Source organism: Stegodyphus dumicola, chromosome 3 (assembly GCF_044657685.1).
Source record: "Stegodyphus dumicola isolate Sdum_Otavi_A_Nest chromosome 3, ASM4465768v1".
Lineage (NCBI taxonomy): Eukaryota > Metazoa > Arthropoda > Arachnida > Araneae > Eresidae > Stegodyphus > Stegodyphus dumicola.
In genome coordinates, this window is record NC_140770.1 from 15,488,450 (window position 1) to 15,505,423 (window position 16,974).

Consider the following 16,974-nt stretch of genomic DNA (forward strand, 5'->3'; position numbering starts at 1 on the left):
TAGAACGTAATTCAAAACAGCTAAAGAACGCTAATCCGCGAATTCGCTACAATCAACAAGAGCAGTTTTCTAAACAACAACAAACTAAGCAAGCAACTACTGCAAACTGAGATGTTTTCCTCCTTTTATAAGATTTTAAAATCACGCGCTAGAATTTTCCAGTACTTTCTCGAAATCAAAAAGAGATATTTATTTATTTAACGCACGCGCTCTTGTATTTTTAATTTTTCCGGCTTAGCTTTCTTTTAATATTCGTCACGCGCTGCACTGCGCGAGAAATAAAACCATTTAATTTATAATTGAACTAACATTAGCGTTTTAAATAGCAAATTCGTAACACTGCCCCCTTCCCAAGGACTGCACGTCCCGGGCAGTACAATCCCTGGACAGGAAGCTAAACTTACAACTGTGGCATAAATGCATTAATAAGCATTACATTACAATATTAAACAACATGAACAATAAATGCAATAAGTAAAACAAATCAAATGCTATCAAATACGAATCAAACACTAAATGCAAATCAAATACTAAATACAAATCAAATCAAATACACATTTAAAAACAAAATGGACCATGGTCTTATACTATTTACAATTATTTACATTACGTACTATGGCCATAGTAATGAGCTAACCTGTCGTAAGAGTTCGAAGACTCACGGATCCAAACCATGACGTCATTTAGCCTGTTTAGGATTGTGTGCGAACCATCCCAAGGTGACTGTAAATCAGGCCTGACTCCTTTTCGTCGAATCGGGTTCCACAACCACACCTTGTCTCCTTCGTTGGATCTATGTCCAGCAGCTCTCGTGTTGTATCTGGTCTTCACTTTCTCCGTCGCCAAGTTCACTCGCTTTCGTGCGGAACGGTGCATCACTTCAAAACGGGCCTTGACATCTTGGATGTGTTCCTCAGGCGATGAATGCGCATCCGTACGGCGAAGAAACAGGCGGTCACAAGGCAGACGAAGGTCTCGACCGAAGAGCATCTGAGATGGAGAATAGCTGGTGTTTCTTTTCGACCCTAGCATGATTTCGGCTGTTTCTCGAGCTGGTTCTTTCGGACAAAGCGTCGGCATTTCCAGGTGAGGATCCCTTCTTAGGATGGATAGTCATGTCTTTAGATCCTGAAAGCAGTTTGTTGTTTTTCAAGTCTAAGGAAAAATTGTATTTCCTTAAAAAGTCCAATCCGAGTATGCATGGATCTGTAATATCCGCCACATATGCCGTGTGATGGTAGGCGGCACTTCCAAACGTGATGTTTACGTTTAACTTCCCAGTTATGTCGATCTTGTCACCAGACGCAGTCTGAAGGGTAACACAGGATGGCGTCCAAATAAGTTTATCTTTAAACTGTTCAGCTAAATCTTTCCTAATGATGGTAACATTAGCTCCTGTGTCAATGATCATACTGCAAGGAACTCCATCGATATTCCCATTGATGGACAGTCCGTTATTGTTGCCACTCACTGTATAAATTTTAAGAGCTTTAAAACAAGGTTTTTCACTATCTGGCAACCTCCGTTCCTCGATATGGTCACTAATTTGTTTACTGCGTTGTTGCTGGGAAATGGTCTTATTTTCCGTACCTCGGGGTGTTCTGCAGTTTCTTCGTATGTGGCCTTCAACTCCGCAGTTCCAGCACTTTAGAATTACTTTCTTTTCACTTCTGTTCCGTCTCAAGCCACTGACTTGTCTGGTAAAATCATCTGCTTTATATTCCGTACCCTGGGGTGTTCTGCAATTCCGTCTTAGGTGACCTTCACTACCACATCTCCAACACCTTAGAGCCACTTTCTTCTCGCTCCTACTCCGTATCAAATCTTCGACTTGTCTGGCTAAATCATCTAAACGAGCCATCAGTTGATCCACTGGCTCATGGATTCGCACAGCTCTAACTGGGTAGCGATCTCTACTAGTTGCTTGCTGGGCTGCCTCAAATTTCATGGCATACACTAAAGCGCTTTTCAGATCTTTAACATCCGCCATTCGCAGTGCTTTCTGTATTTCAGGGTCCCGGATGCCATCGATGAAATATTGCAGGGACAGGATTTCCCTTGTTTCTGTCGGGCACTCCGAAAAGGCGTGATGTGACAGCCTTTCAACATCCGTGGCGAGCTCCTGAAGCGTTTCGGTGAGCTTCTGTTGACGAGATTTTAATTGGAGCCTGCTGTAGTCTTTTAAACATTTCTCGTCGAAGCGCAGCTCCAAAGCGCCGGATAGAGCTTCGAAATCTAGCCTTTGATTTTCGGGAAGCGTCTGCAGGATATCCGCTGCGTCTGCTCTCAGAGAAGCGGCGAGATGACAGGCCTTAGCTTGGGAATCCCATCCATTCGCATCCGCAACGATAGAAAATTGTGTCCTATACACCTGCCAGGAGGTCTTCCCATCATATGTAGATAGTTTCAGAACGGAACGAGCAGGCATCGATAAAAATTTGAAACCTTCCGGATTGCTACCTGCCGTCGCTACGAATTTCTTTAAATCATCAACTTCTTTGGTGACCGCAGAAACTCTATCATTAATTTGTTGTTCCACGGCAGAAACTCTCTCTTCTATTTCTTCTTTTACCAAAGAAACTTTTTCTTCAAAGTTTCCAACTTTATTCTCAACTGCGTCAATTCTGCCTTCCATAACCTCGAATTTGTTTTCTATTACGCTGGTAATTTCTCTTTTCATCTCTTCTTGTCTTGCTTCAATCTTTTCCTGTCCTGCTTCAATCTTTTCCTGTCCTGCTTCAATCTTTTCCTGTCCTGCTTCAATCTTTTCCTGATTACATTTCATCTCTGCTTTCATTTCTTCTTTAAACGAGGCAAACGCTGATATCAGCTGTCTTAATTGCTCTTCCATCGCTCTTGTGATTGGCATTCAAACCCCACTTCTGACACCAAAAATTGTTGCGTGCGTACGGGTTCGTTATGAAATGAATGCACAAGTCCGATGAAAAATGAACAAAAATTTATTATTATCACAACAAAAATGCTTAAATTTTCTCAAATTATCATGCAGTATTACAATATCTCACAGTAGTTATCTTTTAACTACTCAAATATCCAATAGAACGTAATTCAAAACAGCTAAAGAACGCTAATCCGCGAATTCGCTACAATCAACAAGAGCAGTTTTCTAAACAACAACAAACTAAGCAAGCAACTACTGCAAACTGAGATGTTTTCCTCCTTTTATAAGATTTTAAAATCACGCGCTAGAATTTTCCAGTACTTTCTCGAAATCGAAAAGAGATATTTATTTATTTAACGCACGCGCTCTTGTATTTTTAATTTTTCCGGCTTAGCTTTCTTTTAATATTCGTCACGCGCTGCACTGCGCGAGAAATAAAACCATTTAATTTATAATTGAACTAACATTAGCGTTTTAAATAGCAAATTCGTAACACTATTTATCTTTTTTATCTGTATTTTATATTTAACTTATATATCTTTTTTTAGGACATGAATGAGTGGCTTCTGAGTCTGGATCCAGGTCCTGAAGATCTCGCTGATGCTCTGTTCCACTTCCTGTCGTCCCAAGACTGGTTCGAAGTGACCTTACTTCTGGACGAGTCCATTTTTTCAGGAGCCGTCAGCAAGAGACTCCTCGCTTTGTCCAATGGACCGCCGCTGCTCAAAATTCTGAAATTGCCCACGGCCAGGTATTCAAGCATTTCTAAGTGTTCTAATAATTTTTTCTCAAGAGAAAAAAGTACGATTTATTTTCAGAATGTAAACTTTTATTTTCATTAATCGAAATGAAATACTAAATATGGCAAAGATATTTTTTTAACCCAGAAGGGCTCTTAATTTCGTTTTTTCCATTTTGTGGCGTTTCACTGTAATGTATACTGGCTTAATTCACTATTCTACTAAGAGTTCAAAGTATAAACAAATGGCATTTCGTTAGGCCTAGCACCACTTAAAATTTTAATTTGTATATAATTCTGCAACTTATAAAGTATTTCTACCGTCTTCTTAGCATGCCTTCGTGGTGTAGTGGTCTGCACACTGGGCGCGCATTCCAGAGGTCCGTGGTTCGATTCCCGGCAAGGGCGTTGCTCATTTTTCATCACTCCTCCTTTTAAAATTAATCTTAATGTATCTGTTACGGAGGTTTTGTGTACTTAATTAGAATTATAACACAGTGAACTATAATTTAAAATAGGAATTTATTTTTGATGCACAGTTTGCATAGAACAGACGGTTAAACTCCGCTAGTTGCTGGATTTGAGCTGATACAGAGATGGTATTGATCCATCCACACCGCTAGAGGGCGCAGCTTGTTATTAGTAGCAGTACTACGATATACATTATGTAACAGTTTCTACAAACTGTTACACATTGCATGTAGAGTAACTAAAGGCATAAAAGCCTTAACTGGAGCATAGGAGCAACATAATTCAACCGCTTTCAAAGAAACAACGCGCTATTTACCAACATTTTATAAGATTGAAATTATAGATAAGAATAAAAATACCTAGCCCATCGAGTAGGGTAACAGGGTGAAAACATTTCTCTCTTTCTCTCTCTCTCTATATATATATGTAATAATAAAATTATATAGTCAAGAATACACTTACAATTCTAACTGTATGTTCTTCTCATTTTTTAATGGCAACGGTCTTTTATTTGAAAGTACGTGGAATTAAATCCACAGCCCCGTAGTCAAGTTGTTTTTCCCGCCTTTTCTACACGTACAGTTATAGAATGTTTGGAGATATTTAAAGCGAACTGGAATGGCTGACGTCATTTCTTGGAAGCTCCGCCTTTCCAGAGGTTATAAAAGGACTCGCAAAGGAGTATCGAGGTCTTTTCTTTAATGTAACGATGCAGTAAACTTCATACGAAAAGTTTTACTCCGGAGATCTGATTTTTTATAATTGCTATTTCTCCTGACCAATAATAAATGGATCCTGTTTTTTAAACTTATCGTCTGATAATTTAAGTTACGACTTCATCTATATTTCTTCAGCAATCTAGTTATTCCGGACAAAAGCTGGTACATCACATATATATATATATGTGATGTATCAGCTTTAGTCGTAGAATAAATACATTGGTGAAGAATCATAGATGTAGTCGTAACTTAAATTATCAGACGATAAGTTTAAAAAACAGGATCCATTTATTATTGGTCAGGAGAAATAGCAGTTACAAAATCAGATATCCGGAGTAAATAAAAAGAATTACTAATAACTTTTTATGAAGTTTACTGCATCGTGACATTTAAGAAAAAGCCCCGATATTCTTCTGCGAGTCTTTTTATAGCCTCTGGAAAGGCGGAGCTTCCAAGAAATGACGTCAGCTTCGACAGCCAATCCAGTTCGCTTTAAATATCTCCAGAACATTATATAACTGTACGTGTAGAAAAGGCGGGAAAAACAACTTGACTACGGGGCTGTGGATTTAAATCCACGTACTTTCAAATAAGAGAACGTCGCTATTAAAAATGAAAAGAACATGCACTTACACTTACGAGTTTCAGTGAAATATTGCTTTATTGGAAAAGAAAAATTAATATTTTAGAATGAAAATTTTAATAATGTCTATTAATTTCTCTTAGCAAAACTACATTAATAATTTTATGAATATATTAAAACTTCCTTTTGGAAAATCTATAATAAAATTAAGAGGAAAGTTGTCTCACAAACGTCTTCGTACGCGTTAGAGAAATATGCACATATTAGTAAATACTGTAGTATATCTGTCAGTTAGTATTTTGTAGTATGTCCTGCAGTATTTATTACATACTTCAAATGTCTGGGCATAGAATTCAGCAGTTTTTGTAATATCTGCATCAATGTTCCTCTATTCTTCCATCCTTACAGTTTTTAGTTCGTTTTTAGTGTCTTCGTATATTCTAACCTCTAATTCTCTCTAAATTTGTTCGGTCTGGTTTAAATATGGTAACTTAAGCGGTGTTTTCAGAAGTAGTGGACAATTATAGACATATCAAAGGTGAACGTGAAACGTCGTGTGCTTAGGATAAAAAATAAAGTTTCCAACATGCAACGTTTGGGCGGATAACTTTAAATTGTCTTTTAAAATATTTAAATAAAGAGCACAGTTCGTTGTGCCATCAGTAAATACTAAATCATTTAATCCTGATGCTGTCATGCACCCTCACATTATAACATCTTCACCGCCATGCATTACTGTTCCAGCCAAGGTCTTGGGATTAAGCTCATGTTTTTTTTTTTTTTTTTTTTTTTTTCTCCGTACAATTATACACCCATCGGAACAGGAAATGTTAAATTTGTTTTCATCTGTAAATCAGACCAATACTCTTCGTCGGCTAAAATTCCATAAGCAGGGTAAGTTGGCGCCAAACTATTTCGGCCTTCAAAATTTGGCGAATTTTTTATGCGCAATAAATGAAAGCACTAAAATGTGATTTTTAAACGTAAACAGAATAGCAACTTTTAAGTTTTGCAGTAGTGAAACGCCGTTATTTTACGTAAACAGAATAGCAAAATGAGATGATAAATTACTAGATGAGCAAAAGAAAGTCCAACAGCTTTGCAAGTAAAAGCATAGTCATATATATATACAGGGGTTGGACAAAAATATGGAAACACCTTTAAAAAAACATGTTTCTTTGCTTAATATGGTGTAGGAAACCCGTTGGCATCCAAAACAGCTTGCAGTCTTCTCGGAATGGATAAATACAGTTCCTGTATGTTTGCCAAGGGAATATTATACCATTCTTCCTCCAAAACGGTGGCAAGTTCAGATAACGATGTTGCCGGTGGATAACGAGAACGCACTTTCCGTTCCAATGTAGACCACAAAGGTTCGATAATATTCAGGTCTAGTGACTGTGGTGGCCAGGGGAGATGGGACAACTCATCCTCGTGCTCAGAAAACCAGTCCTGGACAATGTGAGCTGTGTGAACAGGGGCTTTGTCGTCTTGGAAGACACCATCACCATCGGGGAACAAAGTTTGTAGCATGGGATGAACTTGATCGGCCAAAATGTTCACATAAGTCTTGGTAGTCATGTGCCCTGACACAGTTATCATGGGGCTAGCAGAGAACCACGATATGGCTGCCCAAACCATAACAGAACCCCCGCCATGTTTCACTCTTGGCAACAAGCAGTCTGTATTATAGGCTTGAGATGGCGTTCTTCAGACGTAAACTCGGCCAGAATTGGGAAACAATGTGAAAGAAGACTGTCAGACCATATTTCTCGCTTCCACTGCTCTATAGTCCAGGCTTTACGACTTAAACACCACCTTTTACTGTTACGGGCATTAGCATCACTGATGAGTGGCTTCTCAATTGCAGCACGGCCAGCAATTCCCTGTTTATGAAGCTCCCTTCTAATTGTTTTGGTACTCACAGGGCTCGGTAACACAACATTCATTTCAGCAGTAACTTTTGCAGCTGTGGTCTTCTTATTTTTCGTTACAATTGCCCTTAATGATCGTCTGTCACGATCACTCAGGACACACTTTAGTCCTCGCTGTGATTTAGCAGATGATGTTTTTCCGTTTTCAAATATGCGGAATAAATCTTCGATACAGTACCTCTTGAAACACTAAACACCTCGGCTACCTTGCTTACGGAAGCACCTACCATACGTGCTCCACCAATTTGCCCACGTTCGAAGTCTGTTAACTCTGACATAATGCAATGACAACCTCACATAACAGTACTCCGACAACAACTGAACTGTTTAGCACATTTACGAAGTTGTATAGGTGGCGTCAGTAGTCAAAAACGCCAGCGCCACCTACATATTTCATTAAAATCAATCTTTCTTTTCAAACATGCATTTCACAAGGTGTTTCCATATTTTTGTCCATCCACTGTATGTAATTCATCACAAAATAGTAGAATGAACAATTCTTGTAAATAATTATTGAGTAAATAAATGTATACACTTATCAGATCAGAGCACTGCGCGAAGTCAGTTTTAAACGTAAACAGAATAGCAAATTATGCGCATTCAGCATCATAAAACCAACTAAAATATTCAAGTTACTATCGTCGTAGAATTCAACACACTAAACAACTTTCGTTCAAAGCTTTAAATATTCCACATCTTTCGATTGCCACATGCAAGAAACAAAACTTTAAAAAAATTAACTAAATATAAAATTAAAGGAAAATATTCATAAATTATAAACTTCATGTCGTATGAAATTCAACATTCTTCCACCAACAACAGCTTAACCTTCTTCAAATATTTATATAAATATAATATTAAACATATATGTAACAATAATATTAAGCAGTAAAACTTTTAAAAACAAACACAGTATTTCAAAATTAAATTATATTAAAATTAAATTAGATTTTAAAAAAAAAATCTGGGTACTTTTCCGTTTTGCCGGCACAGGTGATAAGTCGCCAATAATGGTACAACTGATGCCAAACGGAATATCCTCGCTGGTAACCTTTTACGCCTCATTTCAAAACAAGTCGCAGCCATTTCTTATCAAATAGATTGTTTCTTTCACTACTAGCATACAATTAAATAGAATTTTTACCAGAGAGTTCAGTTTTGTGCCCTAAGGCCATTCTAGCTAATTAAGTCGACTAGGGTGCAATCACACCGCTCACCCGAAGGCAAAAATATAGAAAAGGCAAAGTCAAGGGTTAAATTCATCAAATCTAATAAGAATGCACTAGCGAAGTAAAGCTCTGCGGTTTTACATAATTTCTGAGTAAGCTATTCGTACGAATTGAAATAATTCTTGCATTTAAACTTGTATTCCAAATTAAGATTTAACTTGAAATTAATGTCGATAATTACTGAGAGAATTAGGTTTTTGTAGCGTAGTTTACGTGAGATGAGATCACTTGGGGTCACGTGAATCAGCACATTGTACCATGAAAGCATAGTAAATTCTTAAATTAATGACTTTTTACAAATTTATTGTCTTTATTTATTGGCTTTTTATAAAATTTAAACGATATTAAAATGTTTATGCCCTCAAAATAAAAGATTCTTAGAACCAACATTTGTTAACATTTTATATGTGTATGCTATGTGTTGTCGCCAATGAAGTCTGCTTGGAGAGATTTGCGCCGAGGAAACGGAAAAGTACCAAAATCTGGCTACACTAAATTCGCGCTCTTACAGTTACCGAAATAAAGCTCTAGGTTTGCCACAAGAAAACATACAGCCGGAAACCACAACCAAATTAAAATCGCGCCAAATAAAAAACTCTCGCCAAGTTTGGCGCTCACCCCGATTATGGAATTTTAACCGCTTCGTCGTTATTTATCATTCATTTTGAGAAGAAAATTTTAAGCTTACTATTTTTGCGCTTCCAAAATTTTTTTTCGAGCAAAGCGCCCGTGTAATCCAGCTGATCTGAGCACTCGTTGAACAGTTTTAAGTGAAATTGAAGTAGAAAATATTTCAGTAAATTCTGTAGAAATATTTACAATACTCAAGCATGGATTTTTCACGGATGTTCCAGTCATAAATCTCTGATCACGATGAATCCTTTTTGCCGGACTTTTTACGTTATTTTTGATACGGTTTTCTTCTTTAAAGCATTTTATCAAATACTAGCAGCTTCGTTGCCACCCTTCGTCTGGCTTTTAAATGTACCGGAAAAATGGCTGAAGGAAACACCAAACGTTAAATTTAAAAACTGCATAGAATTTTACTCTGCAGAACAAATTCATAAAAAAAAGCTATTACGTATAACAAAATTACAATGAAATAAGCAATATCCCTTAATACAAATATTAATTATCCTAATAAATAAATTAACCAACTTCCCTTTGCAAAATCTTAAGAACTCAAATGGTATAAAGGTTGTTAAGAACTTTGTTTCCTTAAAAATCACTCCTAACTTTTCAATATCTTAAAAACAGTGAAATGAGCAATAAATAACATAAAAGAATACAAAAGGTAACAAATTCTGAAAAGCAAAGTATAATTAATGATATTTTATCTTATATTTTCAAGAGAAAAAATTACGATGAAATGAGCTATATCTCTTAATACAAATATTAATTATCCTAATAAAAAATTAACCAACTTTCCGTTGAAGAAACAAAAATCATGCATAACTTTTCAATATCTTACAAACAGTGAAATAAGCAAAAAATAACATGAAAGCAACTCAAAAAACATAAAATGCAGCGCAGAATTTCACTCTGCAATTTCACTCACTTTATCAAAAAAAAAATCAATATAAAAAAATTACGATGAAATATGCCAATCTCTTAAAAAGAGTGACATAAGAAATACGATGAAAAATTGTTGCCAAACCCATATTTCTAAAAAAATGAAACTATTCAAAATGATGCGATTTCATCAAAAATCTATCAACAACAATAAGACTGTTGCCAAAATCACATTTTTAAAGATGTGAAATGTGAGAAGTATACTCGGAAGCTTCATTTAAAAAATTCTTCAAAAATACAAAATATTATTATTTTTCCAAAATTCTTTTTGTAAAAGCAGTCGCAAGGATGAAAGGTTAACGTGTCCAAAAATCAAAGAAAAATAAACTGTACATTTTTTAAAATAAACGTTTTTAGAAAAAATCCCGCTGAAAAGGTGTTAGGCTCCTTTTGTTAAATAAATTCGTATTGAATCGATTTATTGAAACAGGAAATTTATTTTAAGTTCGTAAAATAGCTAAGTGCCTACGTTTCGTGACGATGTGAAAATGAAATGTGTAGAGTAAAATCTCGCTTTCCTATAGCCCATTATGTCTCAAAATACCGCGATTTCGTCACAAAACATAAAATAAAAAAAATTCGAATTCGAATTTCGAAAAAAAAAAAAAAAAAAAAAAAAACGGTTCGAGGTGCACTGGCTCTTGTCTAGATGCACCTATGTACCAAATTTCGTAGCCGTGGGTCTATTAGATTACGCGCAGCGCGAACGAAAGACACACACACACACAGGCAGACTCTTTGTTTTATTATATGTAGAGATTGCACCGTAGAATTGGATTAGTTTACTAATTTAGCGATATCCCGAATCGAATATCTATCCTTACGATAAAAAAGATCAATTTTCTAATGCTGTTCTTTGCTTCCTTACGACTACGAGAATTCTTTTAAACATTAAATGAAATGTAAAGAAGTAAGCAAGCAAAACACAGAGCCAAACATTTTTTCAAACGTCATTAAAATGCAAAAATAAAAAAAAAGTGACAGACTATAATTTTATTTATGAAATTTTACGAAAATATTTCGGTGTACGATTACTTTTGTAGGGTGTTTTACCTATGTCTCCTTACATTTTCAATTTTAGAAAAAAAAAACTGAATTAATATTAAGAATTAAAAAGTTGGTTTTATTTAAAATTACATTGGAAATGATACGAAAAAATATTGGGCTTTACATTCGAATTCAATTCCGGGTTACAGCGCTTTTGCTGCAAATTCTGAAAATGTTCAAACACTTTTGTGAGACACTGTATATATATATAGTACAGTTTTCCGTTTTCTTGATATTAAAACTTTAATTAAGACACAATAACACGCCGAACAAATACTAATTCAGAAGTCAAACAACAAAAATCAGCGTTATATTTTCAAATTTTCACAGGACTAGTTTCGATGGTCTTACCGAACCATCATCCTGAGCTGCAAAAGCGCAAATGAACGAAATAGGATATAATGATTAGGTAAGATAAGAAAGCCTGGACAGGAGACAAGCTAGTGGCGCCATCTGTTGATGAAACCAGAACTAAAATATAATTTATTTAAGGGCCGAAGGCAAAGATCGATTGGAATTAGGATCATTAACTAGAAGAGAAAGATTTTTGAATGTGAAATGCCTCTAGAAATTCCATAATTATTCGAAAAACATCGTCCATTGGAGAACTGGATTTTCTAGAGGCATTTCAAATTCAAAAAATCTTTCTGTTCTTGTTAATGATCCTAATTCCAATCCATCTTTGCCTTGGGCCCTTAAAGCAATTATTTTTTAGTTCTTGTTTCATCAACAGATGGCGCCACTAGCTTATCTCCTGTCCAAGCTTTCTTATCTTATCTTATCATTATATCCTATCTCGTTCATTTGCGCTTTTGCAGCTGAGATGATGGTTCGGTAAAACCATCGAAACTAGTCCTGTGAAAATTTGAAAATGTAACCCTGATTTTTGTTGTTTGACTTCTGAATTAGTATTAAAAGTTTAGCATAATCGGGGACCTCCCAATGTTTTAGTTTGTTTAAATGACTATTAGTTTTGCTCTTTCTCTACTTGATTTTCGGATTTCGGATTAGCACATATTGGTTTTAGACCATTTTTTTTTAAATTTCAGTGTGCATAATATAAAGTTCTATAGCTTTTTAATTGTAATTTTGGCTCTATATAATGTTTTATTCTTTTTTCCAAGAGTTTCGAAAATGTGTAGGGGAAAGTTCTGGTACATTTGAGATTCAAGTTTTCGGTTTTATATGAATTTTAAAGGCTTTAATAAAAATTTGATGAAACCTTTTTACGGTTTTTGATCTCAAATGGACGAGGAGAACGGTACATATTAATCGACATTTATGAAGCTTTAATTCAATTTCCCAAGATGAGTTCTGAATTGGAGTTTCAATGAAAGGAGATTAATTTTTATTTGTATAAGTTTGTATATTTTCCCTTTTGCATTTTTATTTTTCCGAGATTCTTCTACTATGAATTCTCTCTTTAACCTGAACTAGTTTTTATATTGTATTAAACCTCTTGTACACGGTTGCAGTTAATTTATAATAGAGAATTGCTTTGCTTTTATTCTAATTTTCTAATTAATTTAGATGCTTTAAGTAGATATAGGTACAGATATAGATATTTATGGTGGCACCGATTCCAACGAAAAGCGGAGGTGCACAATTATATGATATAGCAGTCCTATATACAACATTTCAACGTTCTACGACCGTTCGTTTTTGAGTTATGGCAGATATATGCTCGAAGAAATCTCTTCTGAATCCATTTTAACATCCGTTTGGGAAAAAAAGAGTAATTTATTCTGTCTGTAAATACACATGTCACGCAAAAAAATCATTCAAATGGATTCGAGAATGGTCAAAATGGATATTTTCGCTGAAATATGAGATGCGAAATTTCACGTCCATTACTTCGGGCAAGGAAGTAAAAAATGATCACAAATTCTGGAGATCACAAATAAACATCTATATCTGATCTCCTGCTTTCTTAGCATGCCTTCGTGGTGTACTTGTCAGCAAGCTCGACGCGTATTCGAAAGGTCCGTGGTTCGAGTCCAGGTGAGGGCATTGGTCATTTTTCACGACTCTTACTTCAAAAATACCTACTAGCCCTACAGTGGCGCCCGAACTAAAAATGGTGGATGGTGATTCTCTACCACCAGGATATGGCGAATGGGTCCTCTATTCTCCAGTCTCCCTATAAAAGGCGGAGTATATAAGGTAAGAAATAGGAGGAAGAAAACCCTCATCACGTTTCTCTCTTATGGCCTTCATATCTTCCTCCGTCGAACCACAAACGGCGGCAACCAGCAATCCGGTTGTGCTCTCCGAACCAAAATCGAAAATTAAAGCTCGAGAAACCAAAGAGTAATCCCGGGCAACAAAAAAAAAAAAAAACCGTTAATAAAAAGAAATAAAAAAATCTGAAATGTTTCAGATTTTAAATTACGTCCAAAGGGGCTTTTTTTAACATTTTGTGTGTTACCTTTCTTTATTAAATATCATGTTCCTCGCACTTAAACCATAAGATCCAGTGCAACAGCAATATCGCAAAATAGTTTTAAAACGAGCCTATCTTTAGAATTTCCGATACAGAGACTCACGCGCTGGAGATAAAAATGTTTTTTCTGCACAACGTTGCCATTGCTCGCTTTGAAAACCTTGAGTTTGTTAATCAAAAATTCGTCAAAGTTTTAAAAAATAGGAAATCGATCATAAAACAAATTTCAAATTTCAAATTTGGTCTTCCACCTGTTCATATTCGTTGGAGGATTACGTTATTCAAAATTCGATGACTCTATGTACCGTTGTTTTATCACAATACGAGAAATATACATACATTTATGCAGATTTTTCATTATTTAATTTCTTCAAATATAATGCAGGACTCTAACATTTTGTGGCAACAGTTTGAAAAGTGAACCGACATTTATGAGTCCGACGCAAAATGCCAAAACGAAACTAATAGTCCTTCGGGATTCAAATGCTTTTGGACTAATTAAAGAAAAATATAATACAATACACTGGCAACAAAGCTGATTACAATACATTGGCTAATTACAATACATTGGCAACAAAGCTGATTACATACAGCAATAGGAGTGTGAGAGAAACTCAAGAGAACTAAATCAGAAAAATGAAGTTAGTTAAACAAAATAAAAAGAAGGAAAAGGGATTGCTACACATTCACAAAACACAGCCAAACACCAAACATCTTTACAAATACAAGCACACAAAACATCTGGAAGGGTACGAGGTAATACGCTGAGGAATTCCCAAAATAATAATTTAAAATCTAAGGACCGATACTACCTTTATAGTTAACTGACCGACGAAAGGATCTACCGATTTAACCACTGAGATACTAGTTCTCAGTGGTTCTTAATATTTATAAAATAAAATAATAAATACAATCTGAATAAACAATCTAAAAATCGGTATAATACACTCTTTAAAAATCGAAACTTTGATATGTATTGGTATTTCAGGAGTATATATAAGGTATTTTTCCCGCCTTCTTTTAGCGTACCTTCGTGGCGTAGTGGTCAGCATGCTCGACGTGTATTCGAGAAGTCAGTGATTCGAGTTCCGTCGAGGGCATTGCTCATTTTTCACGTTTTTACTTCCTTGTACGAAGTAAAAAGGAAGTATTGTAATCGCGAAAACTTTCAAGCAGCATATCTCAACGAAAATATCCACTTTGACCGCTTTCGAATGCAATTTAACGATGTTTTTGCGCGATATCTGTACATAAGGACAGAATAAAAGACTCTTTTCCTCCAAAAAAAAACTAAAAAACTGATTTAAAATGAATTCTGAAGAGAATTTTTCGTGGCGTCTCTACGAACGTATGTACGTACGTGCGTGAGTACGTACGTATCTCGCATAACTCAAAAACGAGTAGCCTCAGAACGTTGAAATTTTGTATATCAGACTACTATAACATGTAGATGTGCACCTAGTATTTTGGTTTCAATCGGCCGCGCCAAACGTATATAAATATATTTATAAATATATCCACTCTGTTACCCGGTTCAGTGATCTCAGTTTCTTTTCTCTTATATGTTTGTAAATTATACATTTTTTGCTTTAAAAATGATTGAATTATGTTGTTTTATCTTCCGGTTAAGGTATTTATCCCTTTCGTAATTCTGGAAGAAATATTTGTACAATTATCAACAATTTAAAAGCAGTTTAAGTGTGGTTAAGTTTTAAAAAACATGGCGGACATATTTATTTACATTTGAAACAACAGAATTGTAGATTTGTTGCCAATCTAGAGAGACTAAGCTTCGCAACACAAAAATAACGCCTTCATGAAGTGAAAACTGAATTAATTGAATGAGAAATACTCAATCGTCTGTGAAAAACTTTTTTTTTTTTTTTTTTTTTGCTTAATTTCTTTTATACAGTGTCTCAAAAAAGTGATGGGACACTTGTGCTTTACAAAAGGAAACTGCAATAATAAAATAAATTAAAAAAGCATGTAAAATTTTTTGTGGGTGTGTTTCATACTTAAATTTAGTAACAATTATTACATAACATACATTTTCTCAAAATATTAAAATATTAATTTAATAAAAATACAATTGTTTAGAACGGAGCAGAAAATGGCTCACTTAAGTGATGGGACACTTACTTTTCCACCAAATATTTATGCAAAAATTTTACTTTTTAAAAGGTTTTAATATTTTGTTGGATTTTCTTTTACTTTTAAAACATGATTTAATCTTCTTGGGATGGATTCGACTAATTTTTTTGTGATTTCTGGAGTGATTTTACCCCATTCTTCTTGAAGCACCGATTTTAATTTTTGTTTTGAAGAAATGGTGTGTTTGCGAATTCTTGATTCCAATTCTTGCCAAATATTCTCCATGGGATTTAATTGTGGAGATTGTGGGGGTGTTTTTATTATTTCAGGACAGTTATACAGCAGCCAGAGTCTAACGTTCAAAGCACTGTGCTTGGGGTCATTCTCCTGGTAGAATTTAAAATCGTTATGAAGGTTCAATTTTCGTGCTGAAGATTTCAAATTTTGATTTAAAATGTCAATATACTTGTACTGATCCATTATACTGTCAATAAAAACAAGATTACCAACTCCAGCGGACGACATACATCCCCATACCATAACTCCTTCTCCACGATGTTTTACTGTTGGCAACAAGTTCTGCTTGCAAAATTCTTCCCTGGGTTTTCTCCACACCAAGATTCTACCGTCAGAACCAAATATATTAAATTTACTCTCATTAGCAAATATAACTTCATTCCAGTAATCAGAATTCTTATTTATGTTGGATTTTGCGAAAGCCAGTCTGAGTTGTCTATTCTTTTCACTTACGAAGAATTTTTTCCTGGCTACTCTACCGTGATATCCAGTAGATCGAATTACTCTTCTAATAGTCTCAGAATTAGCAATTACTCCATATAATGCTTGTAAATCAGCAGCAACTTTAGGAACACTCATTCTTGGATTTTTTTTTAATATTTCGAACAATAATTCGCTTTATTCCATTGGATAGCTTTGATGGTCGGCCAGGTCTTCTTTTATCCTGAATCATATGATTCTTTTTATATCGTTTAATGATATTGAAAACTGTTGAATGACTCAGGTTAACTGTTTCAGTAGTTTCTCTAATAGATTTTCCACGTTCGATATGCAAATTAATAACTAATTTTCGAATTCCAGGCAAAGTTTCTTTTCGTTTAGCATTCATGGCTGCACAGAGCTAAAAAACACAAAAATTCCAAAACAAACTGGAGAGAAATACTGCAGACGATTTTATAAATTATTGGCAATTGCTTTTGAGTAAAAATAAATACCACAAAAGATAT

At 35.1% G+C, this 16,974-nt stretch overlaps 1 protein-coding gene across 1 annotated transcript in view; it reads left to right on the top strand.

The window, feature by feature from the left end:
* Window positions 1–16,974, top strand: part of LOC118186408 (glutamate receptor ionotropic, NMDA 3A-like) — a 221,883-nt gene that overhangs the window by 59,114 nt on the left and 145,795 nt on the right. The window contains exon 2 of the mRNA XM_085812593.1: window positions 3,451–3,653. Coding sequence (XP_085668719.1) covers window positions 3,454–3,653 — 200 coding nt within the window. The 5' untranslated portion in view covers window positions 3,451–3,453. The remainder of the gene's footprint in view (window positions 1–3,450; window positions 3,654–16,974) is intronic.